We start from the raw sequence: 25,250 nt of genomic DNA, 5'->3' as shown, positions 1-25,250 counted from the left end.
TGTGATTCCCTGCATGCTGCAAAAAAGATCGGCCCTGATTCTAGGCACGATCGGCCGATCGCTGATCATGGATTTAAGACGAATATTGGCCGATTTCAATCAGTGTCCGATCGATCAGTGCACCCCTAATTTTAGGGTTATAGGTTTGTTAAAATCCCTAACCCTAGTATTAGCAATTGTAATAGTGTTTCCACTTGATTGCAAATAGTGATATCAACCATTAATGGTCCAGCCATTATGGCTAAATATTGATAACTAATGATAACTTCATTAATACATCTGAAATGTCTTGAAAAGTCAATATGCTCTTTGGTCTACTTTGCAGATACTGTTTGGTGGTTGCCCTGGGTTATCTTAGCTTCTGCCAAATCACACGGGTTTACGTCTTTGATTATGGAATGTACTCTGCCGATTTCACAGGGTAAGAATATATATGTTTTTTTTTTCTGACATTTTTAGTGGACTGCATTGTTATTGTTCCGATATTGTTGTCCTTTACCCACATCTCTCGTTTTTTTTATTAATTCTCCCTGACAGACCCATGATGGTCATCACACAGAAGATAACTAGTGTGGCTTTTGAGATCCATGATGGTGAGGAGTGTGTGTGTGTGTGTGTCACTTTGGTTAAAGCTGAAGTGTGTAGTTTCTGAATTGTCACGGCATCGGTTGAGCCAGTGTTGCTGTGTCGCAAACAGCAATGTTTTGATAGCGCCACAGAACCACAGTGTTTACACTTCGGGGAAATCAACCCACAAATTACTTATAGTTGTCCCTACACATTAAGAAGAGATGGGAGAAAATATCTAAAAATGACTCACTTCAGCTTTAAGGTTTAGGATATATGCACACAGAAATGAAGCATGGAAATGGCGCTTGCTGTTGTGTTTGTCAGAAGTGCTGTTAAAGTGCCCGAGAAACTAATTACAGAAATAAAAGGCAGAGGAATGAAATGAAAGCAAATTAAAACAAGCCTCCCTCCTCCTCTCTACCCCTCTATTGTTCCACAGGGTGAAAAATAACCACGATGATGTGTCCCCACACTGCACTTCTTAATATTACCGTTATCACTGATTCATTTCCTTCTCTTCTGCTGAGTTCAGCTGTGGTCTCGCAAGCCTTTGTTATAGAGCAGAGATTTTTTTTGCTTCCGAGCAACGTCACAACTTGCCGCTTTAATATAGAATTTAACTGATGTGGTTACTGTTGTGTGTATATGAGCCATTTTAATATACTTACACTTAATCCAATTAGAATTTAGAGACAAAATGTTATAACATTATAATATTTTTAATATTATAATAATATAATTTATAATATTAGTTTACTCTTACCTTATTGCTTCATCATACGGTCATATACTGTAAGATTTTCAGTCTCACCACCCACCTCTATGTAAGAATACAATCAAGATGTCTGGCAGAACTCATGTAAATTGGTTTCACTCGCCCGTTGCCATAAATAAACTATCACTGATATTCCCAATGGTCTGTAAGACACTTAAATTACAAGGTCTCCCATAGAAGTCCTTGCTGACCTCCATCACTAGCTCTTGGACATGGTGTTGCTTTTCTGTGGGTGTAGCTCTGTTTCTTGACTGCATCTGCTGCTGGCTGCATTGGTCATAAACTCTAATGAAAACATTAAGTAGCTCGTCTTTCTATGTGCATAAGGGTGGCAATAAAACAACATGAAATTATTAAATCCACTTACCCTGTGTCGCCCCGCCTTGTCTTATCGTGTAGGAAGACAAAGCACTGAGCTAGAGGAGTCTCACAACTCTGAGCCAAGTCAATTTACAGCACCCTTCTTCTCTCTCTAATTTCCATTGTAAATCAGGGAAAGGCCAGGGAGAGTTAGGCGAAACCACTTTTTACAAGCTTTGTGGGTACTGTTTCTACACTGTGATCAAATGCAAACATTGAGATTTGCTGTTAAATTGTATGTAATCGTGATAGAGTTTACTGAGATAACAGCTATACTGCATGTAGATGTGATGTAATGTCTGCCTATCACCTCCCATTTCACACTTTTAATTCAATTTATTCAACTTAATCAAATTGTTATGCTGATAGTATACAGTAATTTATAATTTGTAATGGGAAAAAAAATATTAAAGAGGTCATGACATACTACATTTTTTTTTTTTTTTTTTTTGTTAAATAATTGTATTATCTTCCCTGAGGTCCACTTATAGTGTTAGTAAAGTTTTTTTTCACCACTGTTATGATTGGCTAACTTCCTGCAGTTCCAATTCAGCTGTATTTGAAACTCAGTCAGAAGAAAATGAACAACAAGCTCCACAACATTATAAAATTAAATTTCAGGGTTTACACATAACGTACACCCAATGCATTCCATCCAAATTCATTAAGCATAGTGGATCCTTAACTATAAAACAGTTGTGACATTTGAAATATTCATGAATGAAACTGTTTACTTGCGGTTTTGCTTCGGGTCCAATAGAGTTTTTAACTGCCTCATCTTTAATAATGCTCATTCAATAACAGTTCCTTTGCAAAGCTTGATTCATGTGTTGACTGGTTCATAAGTAAACCACGCTGATATCAGCCGAAAAAACAAACAGTCCATGCTGAAATTTCTGAAAACGCAAACGTAATACAATCCATGGTGATGCTGGGTGCTTCAACAGGCCAAAGCAGAGAGTTGAGTTCTGTTGTTTACACACAGAATGGCATGTATTTCTCCCAGTCAGTGGCAGCAGCAGAATGAGACACGTTTTTAAAAGTTGCACTTGTACCGCTCTTAAAACACAGCGCACATCGCTGGAAAAGCATCAAAATTAAACACAAAAGGAGGTCTCCTTTTTAGAGTTATAACTTGACATCGCGTATTTTAAAAGAGTCGCAAGATGCATGATAATATTCAAAGCCATTCATCTAGTGTAGAAAAACATTTAAATCCAGATTACACATGTCCTGTGTAAGTCCCCTTTGGTCTAGATCAGGGGTGGGGAACCTTTTTTCTACTAAGGGCCATTCGAGTATTTACGAAATTATCCGTGGGACATACAGTTGCTTGCAATTTATGATTGTGGGTTGAAATTAACATACACATTCCGTTACATGCTCATGCACCAAGTAAAAACACTAAAAGGTCTGTCTATTATACAATGTTTTACATAGTTATCATTTTAAATAATTTGTAATCATTATTTTAATTGTATTGTATTTTTTATTTTTTATTTTTTTCAGTTAATTGAATCGAGGCCTTTTTTTTTTTTTGCTTTTCAAATTATTTCTCAAATGGCCTCGTGGGCCGGGTAAAATGATCTTGCAGGCCTTATACGGTCCTGAGGCCTGACATTCCCCACCCCTGGTGTAGATAAATCTCCCATGACAGGCCCTCTCTCCTCTTCACCTGTGTAACTGAGTAGTGAGCACCAGTAGGCAGGGCCAACGGTGCAATGACGTAAAATAGGTGTTGATGTCTTGCTGAAGAGGCAGTCATATGTAGATGTATTTGGTCCTTGTGACGTCACATGTTCCAAAAATTCAAAACGAGCTGTTTCTAGAGCCTGGTTTAAATAAATTGCTATTTTTCTATTAAGGAGGAAGTTTTCAGTTCTGAAACTTACAGTATGTTTTTATAGTACAATGGCCTCTTATATGTCAAAAGATCAAGAACAATTTAATTCCTCATGACAATACAGTTTCAATACAAATTTAGTTTAATTGACAGCATTTGTTGCATAATGTTGATTACTACAGAAAATAATTTTGGCTCATCTCTCAGTTTACCACGGTTACAGTAAAGGACTCAAAATGGAAGTGAATATGGCCAGTCCATATGCTTTACATGAAAAGACACTTTTAAAAAGTGTTACCATAAGATGGAAACATTATACATGTCAACATGATTTTAGTGTGATAAAATTGCTTACAGGATTTACTTGCGTTACATCATCTATTGCAACGAAGTTGTAATATTGGCAGTAACTTTACACTGATAAAGTTAGTAAACAATTTGATCACACTAAAATCATGTTAACACTTCTAATGTTTACGTCTAAAGATTATATTTCTGAAACAGTTATCATTTTAACGTTTATGCACTGGCCCCTTTCACTTCCTTTGTAAATGCCTTACTGTTAAAGCCACTTTTGCTTTTTTTTTTTTGTCTTCCTTTTATTTATTTATTTATTTATTTATTTTTTTTATAAAATATATATATTTTGTGGTAATCACATTATGCCACCAATGCTGTCAATTGAGCTGAACTTGTATTGAAACACTAACAGTCCTTTATATTAGAAAGATACAAAAATTAAAAGCATTTTCACAAGTGGTCTCAGACTTTTAGACCCCACTGTATTTGGATATAATGTGCTATATTTCCACCAGAGAAAGAGAGAAATGTTAGATAGATCAACACTCGTTTTGGATTAAATGTGTGAAAGTGAAATATTTTAACTTATGTTAACAGGTATGGCAAGGAAGGAAGAGCAGCTCAATCAGAGTCAAAAACTGCTGGCAATAAGGTACAGTATGCAGATCAGAATATGGTTTAAAATTCAATTATATAGACATTATAAAGACAGTCATATGGATCACTCTGGAAATTTAAATCCTTAATTGAATCTCTCATTTAAGGTATATGGTTCTGATGTCAAACAATCATTGCTCTATTTGGGAATCATTATAAAATCTGCACACATTTATAGATTTTAGCTTTGCCTTTTGACCTTCTGTCAACTACAACCTTTACTAGATGTGACTTTCCAAATGTACTTAGGAAATCATTGCCACTTTTCCTCTTTGTTTGTGTTTCACCCAGGCGGATGCCCAGTTTATTGGAGTACTTCAGTTATAATTGTAATTTCATGGGCATTTTGGCTGGTCCCACCTGTTCCTATAATGATTACATTGGCTTCATCGAGGGCACCCCCTGTCGCCACAGAGACCAGGAGACCAAGCGAAAAGTGAATGTCAAGAGCAGGCTAAATGACCCTTCGCCAAATGTTCGTTTGTGTTTTTTGGACATCAGTTTATACACCAGGTCACCTCTCAAGTCACATAAATGCTGAGAAGTTACACGCATAGTCCTACATTACCTTGATTTTATTCAAAATGATATTCTCTTGTTCTCTAGATCTAAATTGACTCTGTAAATGGTCTTCAAACATAGATCTTGAATTTGAAAATGATAAATATAATTTGCAGGCCTACATGAAACCGTACTAGCACAAAGTGTAAATTTACATTTCAATCTATGCAACTATTCAAAGCTGATGCCATATAAAATTGCTCATTGACTGCCACCATTTTCTACTAAATGTTGTGTCATGTTAAATGAAATTACACTTGAGGTCTTGAGCATAATTTTTTTCCTCTTAATTTTACTGAGCTGTTTTATCATGTTGTTCATTTTCAACAAGAGACCCTCTTGTTGAAAAATATTATAGTCTCCCAAAAATGAAAATTCATTATCTGCTGCAAACCTGTATGACTTTCTATCTTCTATGGAACACAAAAAGAGACGTTAGGCAGAATGGTAGCCACTGTATACTGCTTTTGGTTCCAGTTTCCTCTTTCAGTTATACAGTACGTGATTGACTCGTCCCAAGCTCATATGAGTTTGTGCATTTCTGTCTCTGTTTATTAACAGACTGAGGTCATCCGAAAGCTGTCCACCTGCTTCTTCTCCCTGCTGGTCTTCCTCTCCGTCTGCAAAGTCTTTCCTGTGGAACGTAACATCGATGATGATTTTATTGCCACCACTCCCTTCTATGCTCAGGTGGTCTACCTGTATTTGTCCATGCTGACCACCCGGCCTAAATACTACTTTGTTTGGACTCTGGGTGCGTGGACTTCCTGCCTCTCCTTCTCTTTCCATTTGGCGAGCTTTCTTTCTTTTCCTTTTTTAATTTTCATTTAAAGATATTGGGATGGATTAACTAAGAATTAATTTTGCCTGCTCATAGAGTCATTTATGTGCATGCACTGTTGCGTTGTTTTAGCACCCGATTCACTAATGGAATTATACAAATCAGGTAACAGCAGGTTGTTTTTTGTGGCGTATGCAGCAGTCTGCTATGATCTGTCATACTTTACTGAGACTGTACAGCATCACTTCACCACTGTGATCCAGATATCTGAATCAGATCTTTCAAATGCAAAAAGTGTGCTCGACTACACTGCGTGTCTGCATGTAAACTTGGTTATAAAGCTCTTTTCCATCATGTGATGAGGAACTGCTGCCATGAGCACTAGAAAATGTACACAAACATCTCTTTTTAATCCATATTTTTTTTAAACTGGATTGGGGGTGGTTTACACTGAAATACCATGTGCAAAAGTGGGACAACTGTTTAGTGAATTCACCCCATTTTGTCTCATTTCATCTTCTCTTTGACTTTATTCTTAAGTTAGATATCATGCTTTTATATCTTTTTCTGTGTGTATTAGTCACTTCCTGTTTCCAAGTTGTACTTTCTGTCTCACTAATATGTGTCTGATGAACCACGATGGGCATAATGATTTTACCACTCACATGGTACAGTTTTTCTTTCATTATCATTTATGCTTCACCTCAGGTGTGATTAATTACACATTAGGACGCATCATCCATCATCTGTTGTGAGGACTGCTTGTGTGACCCATTTGAATTGGGATCAACATCTTACACAACACAGACTTGATCCTAATGGCTTGTATTTTAGTGCCCCCATCAGACCAAATATAAAAATGACACCTCAACTCAAATTTCTGTGCAATAACAGAATACCTCTATTCATATAATTTACAAGTATTTCACACACATACTTGAAATACAAAACTACATCTAGCTCTCATTTATTCAGAATTCCCTAAATGGCCACCTACAATATCGTTAAAATTAACCCTCTGATGCATGGTGTCCACAATGAATAGACCTTTAAAAGCCATTTTTTTAACCGTTTATTGTGTGATGTAACATCCAAACCACCATGGGTGATTACATTTGACTCCTACCCATATCTCTATATGATTGTCCTCTTTAGATGGACAGCCTTCAACATGACTGCTAAAAGTGATGATACATCAAGTACCTCTTCTGTTGCAATAGACAGATATGTCTCAAAACACATAATTTGGGGAAAAATATTTGGAAGGCATGATAATATTCTTGTTGTCAAATAAAAAGAAGCATTAGGTCCACGCATAAATGGATACTTCCCCCAAAAATGAAAATTCTCTTATCATTTACTCACCCTCATGGAATCTCCAGATGTGTATGACTGACTTTCTTCTGCTGAACACATACAAAGATTTTAAACTCTGTAGGTCTTTACAATGCAAGTGAATTGGTATTTTTTATTTTTTTTTTAAGCTCTAAAAGCACATAAAGGCAGCATAGTAAAAGTAATCCATGATATATGACTTAAGTGGTAAAATCCATATCTTCAGATGCGCCATAAGTGTGGGTCAGAAAAAGATCAATATTTTCCGTTAAGTCCTTTTTTATTATAAATCTCCACTTTCACATTCTTCTTCTTTGGTTTTTGGCAATTCACATTCTTCGTGCATATCACCACCTACTGTGCAGGGAGGAGATTGTACAGTAAAAAAAAAGACTTAAACATTAATCTGTTTCTCACCCACACCTATCATATCATTTTTGAAGATATGGATTTAACCACTAGATTCTTTTGAATTACTTTAAGATGCCTTTATGTGATTTCTGGAGTTTCAAAGATCTGGCCACCATTCACTTGCATTGTATGGACCTGCAGAGCTGAAATATACTTCTAAACATCTTTGTGTTCAGCAGAAGAAAAGATGTCATGCACATCTGGGATGGCATGAAGGTGAGTAAATGATGAGAGAATGTTTATTTTGGGGTGAACTATCCCTTTAAAGTAATCTGCTTTGTTGAATTTGACAAATATCATCTTGCTTCAAAATAAAACCCTATCTGAAGATGGAAACAAACTTGATGCTATGTATTCTGAGTTTTATTAATGAATAATGAAGTGTGGTGACAAGAATCAGGCCTTCTTTGAGAAACACTATATTAACACTCATTTGTCATTTTAATAGCTGATGCCATCAACAACGCGGCAGGATTTGGCTTTAATGGCTATGACAGTGAAGGCTTGCCACGATGGGATCTCATTTCTAACCTGAGAATCATGAATATAGAGGTCAGTTAAGCTACTATTCATTTTTGAATTAATGAATCAGAATTGTCATAATCAGTCAAGGCAGCTGATTTTATATTATATTTTATATGCCTACATTTTTCAGTTTGCCACCAGTTTTAAAGTGTTCCTGGATAACTGGAATATCCAAACAGCACATTGGCTTAAAAGGTAAGAACAGGAAGTGCACATGGATTATGCTATCATTGTGCACCGAATTGTAAAAACCTTTCATCCATCTACCTTCATAACTACACAAATTAATGTGTAAAATAATGCGATCTGAAATCTGAAAAATGTGAGACAGTGCCATCTATTGTGGTAGAGGCCAATCAGATTTTTGTTTTTTTATTATCATTGTGTTATCATCAAAAATTAAAGGGATAGATCACCCGAAAATGCTAATTCTGTCATCAGTTACCTAATGTTGATCCAAACCCATATGACTTTCTTGCATGGAACGCAAAGGGATATTTTAGGAAGATTGTTAGTGACTGACAGCCTCAGTCACCATTCACTTTCATTGTATGGAAAAAAGACAAAAGTGAATGGTGACTATGGCTGTCATCCAGAACATTCTATGTAACATGTTCTTTTGTGTTCCGCAGAACAAAAGCAAGTTTTTAATGGTTTTAATGGCAAGGATACTAAAGTTTAAATTTTCCATGCTAACATGATAATTACAGTACAGTCTGCTTCCTCAGAAGCACTAAATTGTATTATCAGTATTGGAGGTTGTTGGTAAATTACTGCATACTGTATAGGACAAATGAAATGTTTTATTATGTTTGACACTAACTGTATGTTATCTTATATAGGGTGTGTTATGAGCGTTGTCCATATAACCCCACTGCCGCCACCTTTCTGCTGTCAGCCATGTGGCATGGGGCTTACCCAGGCTATTACCTTACCTTCCTCACTGGCATTGTCATCACTCTTGCAGCCAGAGCTGTGAGTGCATCACATTCTACCATATATAAAGGACAATTCAGAAAGGATATTCATCTCACTTTCATGTGATGTTGCTTTTTACTTTAGTTTTGAAGCATAAGGAGAGGTATGAAGTAACTGTAAATGTAGGGTAGGTGTTTGTAATTGGTTTCGGTCCACTAGGTGAAACAAAAGGAGAGAATGACGAAGACAAAGCAAAACTCTTACTTGACACTTTAAACGCTCAGTAGGTTCACTCAAGTGTCTTTTTAGTCTAACAGTTGAATAATAAACCCAGCCTTTGTTTAATGGATTCTTGTGCTAAACAGTGCTACGCTGTATTATTTGTCTCTTTAGTATGTCTTTTAGCAGCTGACTAAAGAGGTGACAAGGAAGACAGAGAATAAGATTAAGAAATTAAGCAGTTACTTATTAAAAAAACCTGCTGAATCTCACCATAATTTCAAATGCATGGCTAATGGTGATACATTAGTACTTGTGTTGTGAAACTAACCAGGGAAGGTCTGATGCATTCCACAGTTTTTATTTCTTCCTCTTAATTTAGAGTTCTCCTTTCTCCCTCAGGTGAGACACAATGTAAGACCATACTTCTTGGGTTCACCAAATCACAAGTTTGTGTATGATGTCATCACGTGGGCAGCTACACAGATTGCTATTTGTTACACAGTGGTCCCCTTTGTGCTGCTTTCTGTGGGCCCCTCGCTCAAATTCTACAGGTGGGTAGAAACAAACAAGAAAAAAATGCTAAAAGTTTATTTAAGGTGTCAGTGAGCGTGTTTACACACAAGCTCTTACACTGATTATGCTTTATAAGCCGACAACGTGTGTAGTCATGTAAACACATTAACTGCATTCCTTTATCGGTGTAAGGTCATAAATAGCTTAAGAACGAAAATCGATCGATACAACGGGTAGATTTTTGCCCACTACCCGATTTTGCATTGCACGTAAACACCTTAACAGTCATTATTACTGGCTTATCCAATGTGTGCAAGTGTTCTGCGCATGCCTCTTTACAGTTTGACATCAAAAGCATCAATAACTTTATTATTTCAAATCTCGTGTAAACATGTTTTTTTTTATTTTTTTAAATAAGCTGATTTTGGGGAGTTTAGCGTATTGGTGTGCATGTAAACGGCTCAATGCATTTGTTAATATATTTTTTTCCCCCTGAGGTCCACTGATAATGTTAATTAAGGTTTATTGCACTGAAAACTGTAATAATTTACTTTGACATGACCATTTTCCACCCTCTCTCTCTGACCCTTGGATGTAAACGGTCTTTTTTTTTATTTTTTATTTTTTATTTTTTATTATTTTTTTGGTTAAGAGTAGGTAGTCTGTTAACATGTGAAATGAGAAACACCACTTGCTGACAGGTTGTGGGGTTTGCAGTTGGGTTCAACATTAGGGTACAACGGGGCTAAAGGCTCTGTGGGGTAAAAGGCTCCATTTCTTTTTATTTTTTTCTCCCAAAACACTAAATAGCAACAAAAACTACCACAGCACTTTCCTAAACACCTGTTCATCACTGTACACTGGAAAATTTTCCTCTTCCATGAGATCTTTGCTTGTGGTGTCTATAGGTTGATTTTGAGGCAGTTTGATCTCATTTTTATTATTTTTTAATATGCTGCAAATTTATGTAGCTAATGAAAATCCCTGATTTTTTTATTTTTTTTATTTATTTTTTTTTATAAAAAAAAAATTTTATTTATAATTTTCAGTTTTGTTTAAGGTCATTACATCAAACATTTTTCAATAACTGTCCAGTAAGTGAAAGGATAGTATTTGGGGTAAAAGCCCCCCTGTTGCAGGGGCTAAAGGCCCCTATTAAACACTATTTAGATTTGTTATGAAAAATGTTCATAGTGAGCTACATTGACTCATCCAATCATAATAGAGATTCGTTTGTTTATAGAATACTTGCGATGTAATAAAATGCCAAATATGTTTGAAATTAACAGGAAATGGTGCGCTCTTTTCTGAAATGGTTATTTTGAGTAAGCGTCATCTTAATTTGATACTCAAAAAAGCATCTTAGTGTCTCAAAATTATTTGCATAAGCTGACAAATTGTTCCCTATAACTATTGCCCCGGGATCTACACATTATCACTTTAAACCCCCTAGGGGCCTTTTACCCCATGTGTTTTACCTAGGGCCCTTTTCACCACCTTTTTTAAAAAACTGAATTTTAATCTAAACAACCTTCCGTTATTATTTATTTTCACACAAATTATGTTGCTCCATCAATTTTCAATAAAAATAGATACATTTGTATGACCTTGATACATTTTGTGACCAGAAAAAAGCAAAATTTCCTTAAGGGGTGCCTTTAGCTCCATTGTACCCTATTCGTACTGAGCCATCTTTCAAAAACAGACTCTTTGCAAAGCCGTCTTATTCAAAAAACAATATGTGCTGAAATATGTCATGCAAAAAGTTAAGATTGAGTTGTTTTTGCAGCCTAATTTATGGTGTTTTTGGACTGATGAGTAAGTTTTCAGTACTGATTTACATTGTACATTGATCAGATTTATTTCAAAAGATTGAGGAAAAATACAACCCCAATTCTGAAAAATTTGAGACAGTATGGAAAATGCTAATAAAAACAAGGAGTCATTTGTAAATTCTGTTCACCCTGTACTGTATTAAAAGCACTACAACAACACATTATTTGATGTTTCACCTGAATTTTTTTATTTATTTATTTTTATATATAAAGTAATTTAAATGAAATTATTCCAACACGCTCCAAAAAGTTGGGACAGTCGAGTGTTTACCACTATGTAAACATTTCTTTTAAAAACAAAGCGTTTGGGCACTGAAGACACAAGTTTAAGTTTATCAAGCAGAATTATCCCCAGTTCATCCTTTATGCAGGTCTTCAGCTGTGCAGTTGTACGGGGCCTTCGTTGCCGCATTGTGTGCTTCATAGTGCGCCACACATTCTCAATTGGAAAGAGGTCAGGATCGCAGGCAGGCCAATCTAGCACCCACGCTCTCTGCTTACACATCCATGCACTTGTAATCCGGGCAGTATGTGGTTTGGCGTTGTCCTGCTGGAAAATGCAGGGACACCCCTAGAAAAGACAGCGTCTAGATGGCAGCATATGTGGCTTCAAAATTTGTACATATCTTTCTACATTAATGGTGCCCTCACACCACCATAGCATGACAGAAACTGGCTTTTGGACCTGATAACAGTTTGGATGGTCCTTTTCCACTTTGGCCCGGGGAACATGATTTGAAATGTGGACTCGTTGGACATCAAAACACGATTCTGATGAGACCGAGCCTTGAGAATTTGTTTCTGGACAGTGTTGATGTATGGCTTCTGTTTTGCATAGTAAAACCTTAACTTGCATCTGTGGATCCAGCGGTGTTGAGCGTGTTGCAATTATCTGATTTGATTTTACATGAGTGTATATTTTCAGAAAATTGTGCTAAAATTGTGTTTCTCTAACACGAAGTTCAGATCAGGATAACTTAAATGAATTCATCATTGCTGTGTCTGAGTAATTCATTCCCTCAATTTCTCTCTTCATCACTCTGTAGGTCATGGTACTTTTCAATTCACATAGGCTGCATACTGTTGGCCATTGCTTTACCTGTGAAACCACGCCACCTGCGGATGAAAGAACAGCAGTCTGCCCTCCAGCCAAGCCAAGAGACTACAGACAGCAACAGCAACCAGAAACAAAAAGCCACATGAGTCCTGGGACATTTCACCACATCCCTATATACACACAGACTGGGCAAATGTACCTATTCTCCAGCCACACATGAAGAGAATCAGACAAACTAAAGCTCACAAATAAACCAACCAGCCTGGACTGTGATAGAGTGAGTAGGCCCTTGGCTCATTATAGTGCTGCCGGGATTCAACAGTGATTTGAGATAATGGAATCAAATCTGACCGGTATAAGGGGGAGTTATAGATGACTTGCCAAGAAAAAATAGTTTGTAATCTTTCGTTTCCTTTGTAATTCAGTATTAGTGTCCTAACCTGGTGGTTTTCTACTGGGCTGTAAATAGGAGTTTCTCGCAGGGCACAAGGTAGATACCACTTGAAAAAAGCTGGCAATATTATCTTTGAAAACAAAAAGTTTGAAGTAACAATGAAAATAATAAAGACATTATTTGAAAGGGGAAGAGATAAAAGGAGTTTATACAATATGAAGTTGCCCACAAAATTTAAAGACTAGTTGTTCTCGTCAAAGACAGCAAGAGATACTTGCAATATGATCTCATGGCGGTGCCACTTAAACAGGGCTCTTGGCCCTTTGTCATGTTATGTTTGTTATATGGTCTGTTGTAACGTCTTGTCTATGTAGTCTTCACACAAATCTCTGAATGTTTTACATACATATACTGAACATTCCACTCTAAAGACCAGAAATTATTTTCCCATAAATAAAAGTATTTCTCAGACAAACAATGTCTAAACTGGAAGCATTGCAAAGTAATGCTTAACCTGTGTTGAAATGTTGAGGTAACATCCTGCAAATGACTAACAGTGTTGTTAAATCAATAAGGAAGTAATTCTGTATGCACAGTAATGATCATTTTGGATTTCCTCACTGAAGTTTAGAAACGAAGCTTATGTCAGTGTTAAATAAAAATAAATAAAATAAGAGGATGACCACTGGATCTGCTTAAACATTGTCTGTGTGGACCTGGATTTATTTTATTATTATTATTATTATGTTATTTTTTTTTTTTTTTTTTTTTATATTATGTGATTAAAAAGTCTTTTTACAACTCATTTGTGGTTTGTACTGCTGAACCATTATATAATGTAACTATACTCACATATGCATAATTAATTAGAGAAATGTTTTTTTTTTTTTTAATCACATTGATAATTTTCAAAGCAATGTATAATCACATGCTTTAACCTGAGTAATCCATGCTCAACATCTGCCCTTTGTCCTACAGACATAAATCATGCACTTTGTGCCATTTCAAACAACTACAAGTTACTTGATTTTGCTGACATTTTTTATATAGACTTAGCTTGATAAGACTTGATAAGGAAATATTGAAACTTTAGAGTGAATTCTGTAGATCTATATTCAATAAACAGGTGAATTCTATAGGTATTGTAGAGTAATAATGACTAGAGTGGTAGTGTAGTGCAGGGGTTTTCAAACTGGGGTCCAGGGACCACCAGGGGGGTGCTGGGGGGACCATGGAAAATTTCAGAGATTAAAAATTGACCAAATTTGGCATTATTACTCATTTCATTTTGTATTCTATGGACTTCAAATAAATTTTAATTGAATTAAAAATAGTTTTTACATGGTTTGTACATGATACATTAATAGTTGGTAGAAAAAAAGATGTCAACTTCTTACAAAATAATTATTTTCCAGATAATATTGTATTCATTTCTGTTGACTTTAGTACAAAATATACAATATGAAATCCAATTATTTAGTTATTTATTACATTTGATAGTTTATTAAATTATTATATAATTATTGAATAATTCTGTCCAATTATTTAAAAATATCACACTTACTATTTTTCTTACACAGTAGCCTATAAATGAGTCGTGTGTCTTACAACAAAGGCTGTAAAATATATCGCTGCCTTTTTTAATTATTTATTTTCTTTTTTGGAAGAGGGGTGAGGTCTCTTGCAAAGGGATTATTATTTTTGGAGGTCCTTGGAATCATCCAAATGTTTGAAAACCCCTGGTGTTACGTATGTTGCTTACTTGTTAACTCCCCAAAATCAGTGAAAAAAAAATTACATTAATTTTAATTAAAATGAGAATTACTTTAATAAAAAAAATTAAAAAACACAATCATCCAAATTTGACCGAGGTGTGTTAATATTAATACTAGTTCGGTCCTTCTTCAGTGACGTCACGCAGTGCGTTGTCAAGGGCTCACCTCCGGGAAGAAACAGCAACAACAGCGCACAGAGCTCTACTTCAAAATGGCTGTTAGTGAAGATGGTGAATAGGAAGAAACGAGCGCCATAGTTCGAGATTTGAAGAGAAATACGCCTTTCCAAACGGACTTCCAGACAGCACAACATTTCAACGGTTTTCTTCTGTGAGGTACGGCTCGTAATAGAGTAGATGCGGGTTTAAATCGCGTGAAATGGGATTATGGCGCGTATGATTGACAGCTCAGCTTGTAAATCTTTGCTATTTAAATGCCAGTAACGAGCATCATTATGTATTAATATACTAATATAGTTCATCTGTTCAGGGTTGTTTTGATGTCGATTAATCGTCATAGGGAGTAAGTCAGTGCATCAGCACGCAGACATGTCGACTTTGTTGATGAGACACAGCCCGTCCTGTTTCTTTCCAGAAATAAATTTCTTCCTTATCGAATTACAATAATATTTAGACAACCAGAAATATTATAATAATAGAAACTTTATCACCATACATATACTTTATGATTGTGCTTTTATGTACATCACTCAAATCCCATTATCTTATATATATATATATATATATATATATATATATATATATATATATATATATATACCTACACACACACACACACACACACACACACACACTGGGGCCCAGAAGTTTGGAATAATGTACAGATTTTGCTCTTATGGAAAGAAATTGGTACTTTTATTCACCAAAGTGGCATTCAACTGATCACAAAGTATAGTCAGGACATTAATAACATGAAAAATTACAATTACAATTTGAAAAAAATGTTCAGAACTTCTTCAAAGATTTCTCATTAAAAAAATCCTCCACGTGCAGCAATGACAGCTTTGCAGATCCTTGGCATTCTAGCTGTCAGTTTGTCCAGATACTCAGGTGAAATTTCACCCCACGCTTCCTGTAGCACTTGCCATAGATGTGGCTGTCTTGTCGGGCACTTCTCACGCACCTTACAGTCTAGCTGATCCCACAAAAGCTCAATGGGGTTAAGATCCATAACACTCTTTTCCAATTATCCGTTGTCCAATGTCTGTGTTTCTTTGCCCACTTTAACCTTTTCTTTTTGTTTTTCTGTTTCAAAATGGTCTTTTTCTTTGCAATTCTCCCCATAAGGTCTGCACCCCTGAGTCTTGTCTTTACTGTTGTACATGAAACTGGTGTTGAGCGGGAACAATTCAATGAAGCTGTCAGCTGAGGACATGTGAGGCGTCTATTTCTCAAACTAGAGACTCTGATGTACTTATCCTCTTGTTTAGTTGTACATCTGGCCTTCCACATCTCTTTCTGTCCTTGTTAGAGTCAGTTGTCGTTTGTCTTTGAAGACTGTAGTGTACACCTTTGCATGAAATCTTCAGTTTTTTGGCAATTTCAAGCACTGTATAGCCTTCATTCCTCAAAACAATGATTGACTGATGAGTTTCTAGAGAAAGCTGTTTCTTTTTTTGCCATTTTTGACCTTAAGACATGCCAGTCTATTGCATAATGTGGCAACAAACACAGACAGTGTTAAGATTCATTAAATTAACCAAATATCTTTCAACTGTGTTTGATATAATGGCAAGTGATTTTCTAGTACCAAATTAGCAATTTAGCATGATTACTCAAGGATAAGGTGTTGGAGTGATGGCTGCTGGAAATGGGGCCTGTCTAGATTTGATCAAAAATGACTTTATTGAAATAGTGATGGTGCTGTTTTTTACATCAGTAATGTCCTGACTATACTTTGTGATCAGTTGAATGCCACTTTGGTGAATAAAGTACCAATTTCCTTCCGAAACAGCAAAATCTGTACATTATTCCAAGCTTCTGGCCCCCAGTGTGTGTGTGTGTGTGTGTGTGTGTGTGTGTGTGTGTCATATATATAATATAGATATATTTTACATAGGCTACATTTATATTAATTTTTCTTCTTTTTTTTTTCTTCTTTTTTTTTTAATCTTGTAAAATGGTGAGAGGCACGCTATTACATCCAGCATAAATCACATTAGATAGATAGATAGATATTTTAGTATCTGCTATGGAATACAGAGCTCACATCTCACTATGGACACTAGGCGTTAACCTCTCTTGGTCCCATAAATAATGCTTTGTCATTCCAGAGTAGACAGACAGCAGTCACAGGCTTCATCTATAGGCATTTAGATGCAGTTGACAGTTTAATACTGAGCTTGCTGATTAAGATGTCACATATGGGTTCATAAGAATAACTTTGGTGTCATATTTCATAGACCGAGCAGTAGAAAGCTTGATTGAGCTGCCATATTCTCTTTGTTGTTGTCCATCAATGTGTTGCAGTAGACGGCATGCATTCTGTATTTTTCCTGCAGTGACACCCTTTTTATACAATGTCTGTTTAGGGTTAAACTGAGTGCCACATTCCAGTGCAGATCAAATTAAGGTCAAATGCTGTAATATATCATTATTAAAAATATGTGATTTCAGTTTTGCCATACAGTACAGGCCGGCGAAGGATGTTGCGTGTATTGTCCTTATATTTAAATGCCTTTAAGCCTAAGTTCATTTATTGTCAGCCCATATGTTAACTTCTTATTTATTGAGGAAACTGAAATTAAAAGAGTAATCTAATCTCTCTGTTCACTAGCTAATTAACCTGTTTATTTGCACTAATTAAAAGTGGTGGAATGAAAAAGAGATTGGAGTAGCCTGTTAAAATGTGCATCTATAGAGATGTTAGGAGCAAACAGGTATCTTATCTAGGATTGGCATTCAGAGTAAGCGCTAGAAAAGGCTATCTCTATTTAACAATTTATAGTGCCAGCCTCCTCGCTCCTGGCATTTAAAGTCTCACCTCATGTGAGGAACAAATGCTGTGTCCCTCAAACTAACCAGCAATGTGATACTTTAATCTCTTTTAAAGATCTTTCATATCAGTTTCTCAATTTTTGCTTTTGTCCAACTATTTTTTAGGGTATACAGAAAAGGCATCTGTTTTGTGTTCTGGAAGTGACTGAGTTTCATCTATTTTCTCAGGGTGTCCCAGTATTGAGTGGCAGTCATGGACACCACAACCTCAATCAAGATGACCACACTGGCCATCCAAAACCTCTTCAGCTATGTAGAGGAAGAGAACCTGGCAGCTGTAAAAACCCATCTGGACAAATTCAAAGAGGTGGATGGTCGAAGTGACGTAAGTTAATTTACTATTATTATAAACTATGAAAGTGAAATATAATTTAAGAAGGGCAGCTAAAATATCAACCTTTCTCTTTCCCTGTCTTTGATCTTTCACAGAATGGACAGACTCCTCTGATGTTGGCTTCAGAGCAGGGCAGTCTTGAGATAGTTCAAGAGCTCATTCGAAGGGGAGCAAATGTCAACTTGGACGATGTGGTGAGAAAATGCTCACTTTAGCTTTATAAGAATGTTGGCTGGTAGTGCATCTTGATTCCATTCAGTTACTATAGATATTCAAATAACATTAACCAACAAGAAGTGGTGCAGTTGTTTTATATCCTTTTTGAATTTTATGAAGGATGGCCATGAATCAGCAGCTAATTACGTTGTCATTATAAGATTACAATATAAAATAAATATCATAATTAAATAATTGTGATTGGAATAATTTAGTAATTAAATTCTGAACATATTTGTATAACATTTTTTTGTCAAAAATGAATAACCTGAATAAGATATGGTGCCTATTATAACTGTGCCTGAGGGCTTTTCTTTCTAGTACAGCTACTGTGCACTCCATCACTGTTCCCATGGCTACATTTGCCAGTTGTTCAATAGTTTCCATAGCGACCCTTCTCTGTGCTTTTTCATGATAGGACTGCTGGTCCGCTCTGATCTCTGCAGCTAAGGAGGGGCATGTGGAGGTGGTGAAAGAGCTGCTGGAAAACAGTGCTTATATTGAGCACAGAGACATGGTGAGACTAACCATACACTAGAATTAAAGGGATAGTTCACCCAAATATTATTTACTCACCCCAATGTTTTTCCAAATTCATATGACGTAATTTCTTCGTGGAACACAAAAAGAGATGTTAGGCAGAATGATAGTCTCAATTGCATTTTTTCCCCACATACAATGAAAGTAAATGTTAATGGAGGCTATCTTTCTTACATCTCCTTTTGTGTTCCAAGAAAGAAAGAAAGTCATGCGTGTGAGTAAATGATTCAACTATTCCTTTAAAAATCAAGCATATGTTTATATCAAAAGCAATACATGTCCTTTATTTTGTACTGTAATTACATTTGAAAAAGTAGCACCCATGCTATCATGTTAAATGGAGTGGCTTTGTGTCATTCAGGGGGGTTGGACCGCTCTTACTTGGGCTTCATATAAAGGCAGAATTGAAGTAGCCAAGGTCCTACTGGAGAGCGAGGCGAACCCAAACACCACTGGACAGGTAAAGATGGGGAACCTATTCACAAATGAGAAGCAAGTACATAAAAATAATTTACATTTAGCTAGGAAAGAAGTACTTCCTATACTAGTACCCTAAACCTAATTACACTTACTTTACAATGTTAAGGAAATAATAAAGCCAATGCAATATCATTTTTTTAGATTGAAGTATTGCAGAATGTTTAGTGTAATAATCACAGTTTAATACATGTATACACTGGTTAAAGGTGCACTCAGTTATTTGAAGTATGTCAAAGTAACTTCCATTGGCTTACAGTGACACCTAGTGACTTGGAAGCTGCATCATTCAAACAGTAGTTTTCAGTTACCAGTTGCCATTGTAGAAATTCACTATTCACAGTAAGCCAGGATTAATTTAACCCATGAATGAAAGTGTCCAGTAATAGGGCAGTTACTGAGATTAAGCAAGAAGTATTCAGCTGGTCATGTGATCCTAACATGGCTGCTCCCATGAGGGCACCCTTCCTTATGTAAAATAATTTGATATGACTGAACTCTTCATCTCATATGAGTGGTCATGATTTCATATATATGCTTCAATATTACTATTCATTTTTTTTAGAAGTAAAACTTTTTAAATGAGGAAAAAATTATTGAGTGCACCTTTAAAATATGTCTTTAATATCTTGTGGTCTTTTAGCAATACAGTGTGTACCCCATTATCTGGGCAGCCGGTAGAGGTCATGCAGAGATTGTTAAGCTCTTGCTAGAGCATGGAGCCAAAGTCAACTGCTCTGATAAGGTGAGCTCTCTGCTGCATAACCAAACCTCACTAACTGTGCTTAACAGGCTTTACGGTAAGGGAAGGTATAGACCTGCATATTTAACTTTAATTTGTCATTCTATACCTTTAGTACGGCACCACCCCACTAATCTGGGCAGCTAGAAAGGGACACTACGACTGTGTGATGCACCTGTTGGAGAATGGAGCTGATGTTGACCAGGAGGGGGCGGTATGTACTCGGTATTTTTGTTGGGCATTATTTAGCAGCATAATAGCAGAAGCCCTCATGATAGTTTCTCTTGTTTTATAAACCTTTTTCACTCAGAATTCCATGACGGCACTGATAGTGGCTGTGAAGGGAGGTTACACAGAGGTGGTTAAAGAACTTCTGAAGAGGAACCCCAATGTGAACATGACAGATAAGGATGGCAACACAGCCCTGATGATCGCAGCTAAAGAGGGCTATACTGAGATTGTGCAGGACCTGCTAGATGCTGGCACATACGTCAACATCCCTGACAGGGTGGGTTAAACCGCTTTTCAGCTTCTTTTCTTAGAAATCAGATAGAATTGGATAGAAATTGATTTGGAAACTGATGCATAAGAATTCAATGGTTTGTGAGGTATTTTGACTGTGTGTATTGTGTTGTAAACATGTAGAGCGGTGACACAGTGCTGATTGGAGCTGTGAGAGGGGGGCATGTTGAGATTGTTAGAGCACTGCTGCATAAGTATGCAGATATCGACATCAGAGGACAGGTAACGTACCTGCAATGTCATAAAGTTATCTAATCATATGCATACAGAAAACACGAAGTGACTGAATCATGCTTGTTCAGGTTGTCGGAGATGTTAACAAGGAAACTGAAATGACTCTACTGTTTGTTTGTTACAGGAAAATAAGACTGCTCTGTACTGGGCTGTAGAGAAAGGCAATGCAACCATGGTCAGAGACATACTGCAGTGTAACCCGGACACAGAGACAACCACTAAGGTAAAAGAAAAGCAAAACTCAGATCATTTTGGTGCTTTCATTGTTGCAAGCCTGTCTTGAGTATGTATTTGTCTGTGTCTAGGATTCTGAGACTCCTTTAATCAAAGCTACCAAGATGAGGAACATAGAAATTGTGGAGCTGCTTCTGGACAAAGGGGCCAAAGTGTCTGCAGTGGACAAGGTAAGTCTTAGTCACAGTTTCATGGACATAACGGAATGGTGATTGATTATACCGTACATTGAAACGTGGCACTGTCTCTGCCTGCAGAAAGGGGACACACCTCTTCATATCGCTATACGTGGGCGGAGCCGGAGGCTGGCTGAGCTCCTCCTCCGTAACCCTAAAGATGGCCGCCTACTCTACCGCCCCAACAAGGCTGGAGAAACACCCTACAACATCGACTGCAGCCACCAGAAGAGCATCCTCACCCAAATCTTTGGAGCCCGTAAGTCTGTAACTAGCTCTCCATCATGAGCTTAACTACTGGCCAACAATCCTCATATTAATCTACAATAATGTGAGACCTGCTCTCTGCAATTCAGATCCTAAGTAATTAAACATGCACTACATTGCCAAAAGTATGTGAACACCCTGTTCTAATTCAGGGGTTTGGCCATTTCAGCAACACCTACATAAAATCATGCATACAGCCATGCAATCTCCTTAGAGAAACATTTTTAGTAGAATGGGGTGTGCCAAAGTCCCTGGGTCTGTTCCAAAACCTAGTGAGCTGCCATGCTGTATCCTGCCTACCCAGGCAGCTCTCTTCAATGGCAGCATCCTAACTGAATTGGAGCCTCATAAGACACCGATTTGGAACGCTCTTCATAGGCAGCAACTCCACGCGTCATTCAAATAACGCTTCTCACACGCTGCGCACGGGAGACTCGACTCGCAACTTCAAAACAGGTGATGTGCGAGGAACGACGCGATACTCCATTTAGCATAATTATACATAGAACACACATTTTTGATAAAACAGTCAGTTTTCTATTATTAAACAAACAAACCAAAAATATGGATGGTTATCAGTAATAAATGGAATTCTGTATAAGTATATATATAATCCAAATTTCTCTTGGTTTATTCACCCTTTTTCCACGAGCTCATCACAGTGCATTCTGGGATTGCCTACCTGGGGAAGAATACACACAATACTACCTTTATAATATGGCCAAAACAAGATATCTTAGGAGGCAGCTTAATTAAGATACTGCACCTTTTGGTACAGCTTTCGTGTCTGCAGCATGCCTATGATGCCTTAAAGGGATAGTTCACCCAAAAATTTAAATTGTCACATCATTAACTCACCCTCATGCCATCCCAGATGTGTTTGACTTTCTTTCTTCTGCATAACACAAACAAAGATTTTTAGAAGAAAATCTCAGCTCTGTAATCCATACAATGCAAATGAATGGGTGCCAAAAATTTTAAGTTACAAAAAGCACTAAGTCAGCATAAAAGTAATCCATAAGACTCCAGTGGTTAAATCCATATCTTCTGAAGCGATATGATAGGTGTGTGTGAGAAACAGATCAATATTAATTTTTTATCATAAATTCTCCTCCCTGCCCAGTAGGTGGAATGCAAATCATCAAAAACAAAAGAAGAATGTAAAAGTGAAAGTGGAGAGTGATAATAAAAAGGACTTAAATATTGTACTGTTTCTCACCCACACCTATCATATCACTTCAGAAGATATAGATTTAACCACTGGTGTTTATGCTGTGTTTATGTGCATTTTGGAGCTTCAAAAATTTGGCACCCATTCACTTGCATTGTATGGACCTACAGAGCTGAGATATTCTTCTAAAAATCTTTGTTTGTGTTCAGCAGAAGAAAGAAATTCATATACATCTGGAATGTCATGAGGGTGAGTAAATGATAAGAGAGTTTTCATTTTTGGGTGAACTATCCCTTTAAAGTGCTGCCTCTGGAGGCAGCTCACTAGGTTCTGGAACAGACCCCCTTTGTACACAATGTGCCTGTCAATAAAGAAATGGTTTGCAGAGTTTGGTGTGGAAGAACCTGACTGGCCTGAACCCCATTGAAAAGCTTTGGGATGAATTGGAATGCCGATTTCAAGTCAGTCTCATTTGCCCAACATTAATGCCTGACCTCACTGTTGCTATTGTTTCTGAATGGGAGCAAATTCTCATGTTCCTACATCTAGAGGAAAGCCATTCCAGAAGAGTGGAAGCTGTTACAGCAGCAAAGGGAGGACCGACTCCCTATTAGTTTTGATGGTTTCAAAATTAAATGTTCAACAACCATATATCGTGCGCTGTTCAGATGTTCACACACTTTTATCCATGTGGTGTGTTCTTCAATTGTTGTAGTTATATTTCAGTGCTAAAATACTGTATACCCAATCCTTATTGCTCGACATTGCACTCTTTGAATAAGTAATCATGTGTGACCTGTGTGTATTTGTGCCCCTCTCTGTATTGTCCCCTTTAGGACATCTGTCCCCCACAGAGTCAGATGGGGACATGCTGGGCTATGACCTGTACAGCAGTGCTTTAGCTGACATTCTGAGTGAGCCCACCATGCAGCCGCCCATCTGTGTGGGTCTGTACGCTCAGTGGGGCAGCGGCAAGTCCTTCCTGCTCAAGAAACTGGAGGGTGAGCGATATTTAGAGTTGCTCAGCGTAAACTTGGAAAGTGACCTGAAAAAGATATTTTAAAGCACAGTTTACTCTTGTAGATCATGTACGGAGCTTTTTAGCTATTTTTGAGTTTGAAATGTTTAATACTGCTCAATTCGCCGCATCTGGTGGATATTTATTGGTGGATAAATCTTCATATTTCTTTCTCAGATGAGATGAAGACATTTGCAGGTCAGCAGGTGGAACCTTTGTTCCAGTTTTCCTGGCTGGTTGTGTTGTTATCATTCTTGCTGTGCGGATCTGTAGCTCTGGTGCTCGGCTTTACTGTGGATCCTAAACTGGCTATCGCCATCTCTCTCAGCATCCTAGCACTGCTTTACGTATTCTTTGGTAAGAGACAGTCCCATTATTCACTGCACAAAATACATTGTGGTTGGCACAAACCATTTTTGTCATTACAAGTAAACCCGTATTTAATGTAATCTGTGTTGTATATTCCTTTATATTGCATAGTTTTGTTCATGGATTTTAAGGATGATGGCAAGTCAAACAACCTGTTCATGTTGGGAAATGGCTGGCTTTTACCAAGTGACTATAAAATACTGTTTTACCATCCCAAATTTGATTGGAACTACGGCTTTTACGTCAACAATAAAACATACAACATATTTCCTCTATGCTTTTAAAAGTGAATAGGCCTATTTATTTTGCTATCCTAACTATGTACGATTATATGGTATTATTTGAAATATCAATGTTTTCGCTGCTCTCTGTGACCCTATCAAACATGCTTTGCCACCCATTTTTTTGTAGCGAACCACCACGAGTTTTAACCACTGGTCGATAGTGGTACTGTATCCCTTGCTTTACTGTGTATGGTATAATGCTGTAGCATTAACCTGTGATGTATAATAAATGTATGTGTAAATTCTCCATCTCTTCACAGTGGTTGTGTACTTTGGGAGCAGGCGTGAGGGTGAGAGCTGGAACTGGGCATGGGTCATTAGCACCCGTCTGGCCCGACACATCGGATACTTGGAGCTTCTGCTTAAACTCATGTTCGTCAACCCACCTGAACTGCCGGAACAGACCACCCGTGCACTGCCTGTAAGGTAGATATTCAAACCGACAAAAAATCTAAAGGCGGTATCAGCCCTGTCCCAAATGGTGTACTTGATGTAGACTTGCAGTCTTATGTTCTTAACATGCATGTGTTCATTAAATCAATAACAACATATGGGTGTCCCATTTGTTATTTTATGCTTCCCGTTTGTGACCACAATGCGCTGTTGATGCGGACATGACAGTGGTCTACTACCCAACAGTCCATGCAGCATAATGCCACTAATATGAAAATGAAATGATATAAAAATGAACAAGGTTAGAAATAAATGAAACTTCAGTGTATTTTTCATAACTTCAGAATTAGAATAAAATGAAAAATTAAATGTATGTTTTTAATGCACAGTATATTATAAAAGTTGAAACCTTTACAACCTGCCT

General features: G+C 37.0%; 2 protein-coding genes across 10 annotated transcripts in view; both read left to right on the top strand.

Annotated features, from left to right (window-relative positions):
* The window catches only part of LOC127416490 (lysophospholipid acyltransferase 2-like), a 64,397-nt gene extending 50,596 nt beyond the window's left edge, over window positions 1–13,801 (top strand). Inside the window, exons 4-13 of one of the 2 annotated variants that reach the window (XM_051655889.1) lie at window positions 326–421; window positions 538–593; window positions 4,446–4,500; window positions 4,797–4,980; window positions 5,628–5,820; window positions 8,042–8,145; window positions 8,249–8,313; window positions 8,961–9,093; window positions 9,658–9,809; window positions 12,653–13,801. In XM_051655889.1, the coding sequence (XP_051511849.1) occupies window positions 326–421; window positions 538–593; window positions 4,446–4,500; window positions 4,797–4,980; window positions 5,628–5,820; window positions 8,042–8,145; window positions 8,249–8,313; window positions 8,961–9,093; window positions 9,658–9,809; window positions 12,653–12,809 (1,195 nt within the window). In that variant the 3' untranslated portion in view covers window positions 12,810–13,801. The remainder of the gene's footprint in view (window positions 1–325; window positions 422–537; window positions 594–4,445; window positions 4,501–4,796; window positions 4,981–5,627; window positions 5,821–8,041; window positions 8,146–8,248; window positions 8,314–8,960; window positions 9,094–9,657; window positions 9,810–12,652) is intronic. The other variant, XM_051655890.1, reaches the window with a different exon arrangement.
* Window positions 13,802–15,012: 1,211 nt separating this feature from the next.
* LOC127416485 (kinase D-interacting substrate of 220 kDa B) overlaps window positions 15,013–25,250 on the top strand; it is a 31,937-nt gene continuing 21,699 nt past the window's right edge. For all 8 annotated transcript variants that reach the window (XR_007893114.1, XM_051655882.1, XM_051655881.1 and 5 more), the window contains exons 1-15: window positions 15,013–15,167; window positions 18,018–18,174; window positions 18,279–18,377; window positions 18,818–18,916; window positions 19,301–19,399; window positions 20,060–20,161; window positions 20,274–20,372; window positions 20,469–20,666; window positions 20,804–20,902; window positions 21,039–21,137; window positions 21,220–21,318; window positions 21,406–21,583; window positions 23,599–23,763; window positions 23,958–24,137; window positions 24,694–24,859. Coding sequence is in view for 7 of the 8 variants with exons in the window: in XM_051655882.1 (XP_051511842.1) it covers window positions 18,043–18,174; window positions 18,279–18,377; window positions 18,818–18,916; window positions 19,301–19,399; window positions 20,060–20,161; window positions 20,274–20,372; window positions 20,469–20,666; window positions 20,804–20,902; window positions 21,039–21,137; window positions 21,220–21,318; window positions 21,406–21,583; window positions 23,599–23,763; window positions 23,958–24,137; window positions 24,694–24,859 (1,814 nt within the window). In the remaining variant the exon portion in view is untranslated. The remainder of the gene's footprint in view (window positions 15,168–18,017; window positions 18,175–18,278; window positions 18,378–18,817; window positions 18,917–19,300; window positions 19,400–20,059; window positions 20,162–20,273; window positions 20,373–20,468; window positions 20,667–20,803; window positions 20,903–21,038; window positions 21,138–21,219; window positions 21,319–21,405; window positions 21,584–23,598; window positions 23,764–23,957; window positions 24,138–24,693; window positions 24,860–25,250) is intronic.

Source organism: Myxocyprinus asiaticus, chromosome 25 (assembly GCF_019703515.2).
Source record: "Myxocyprinus asiaticus isolate MX2 ecotype Aquarium Trade chromosome 25, UBuf_Myxa_2, whole genome shotgun sequence".
Lineage (NCBI taxonomy): Eukaryota > Metazoa > Chordata > Actinopteri > Cypriniformes > Catostomidae > Myxocyprinus > Myxocyprinus asiaticus.
The sequence above is the reverse complement of the archived record's forward strand: the minus strand, read 5'-3'. Positions and strand labels throughout refer to the sequence as shown.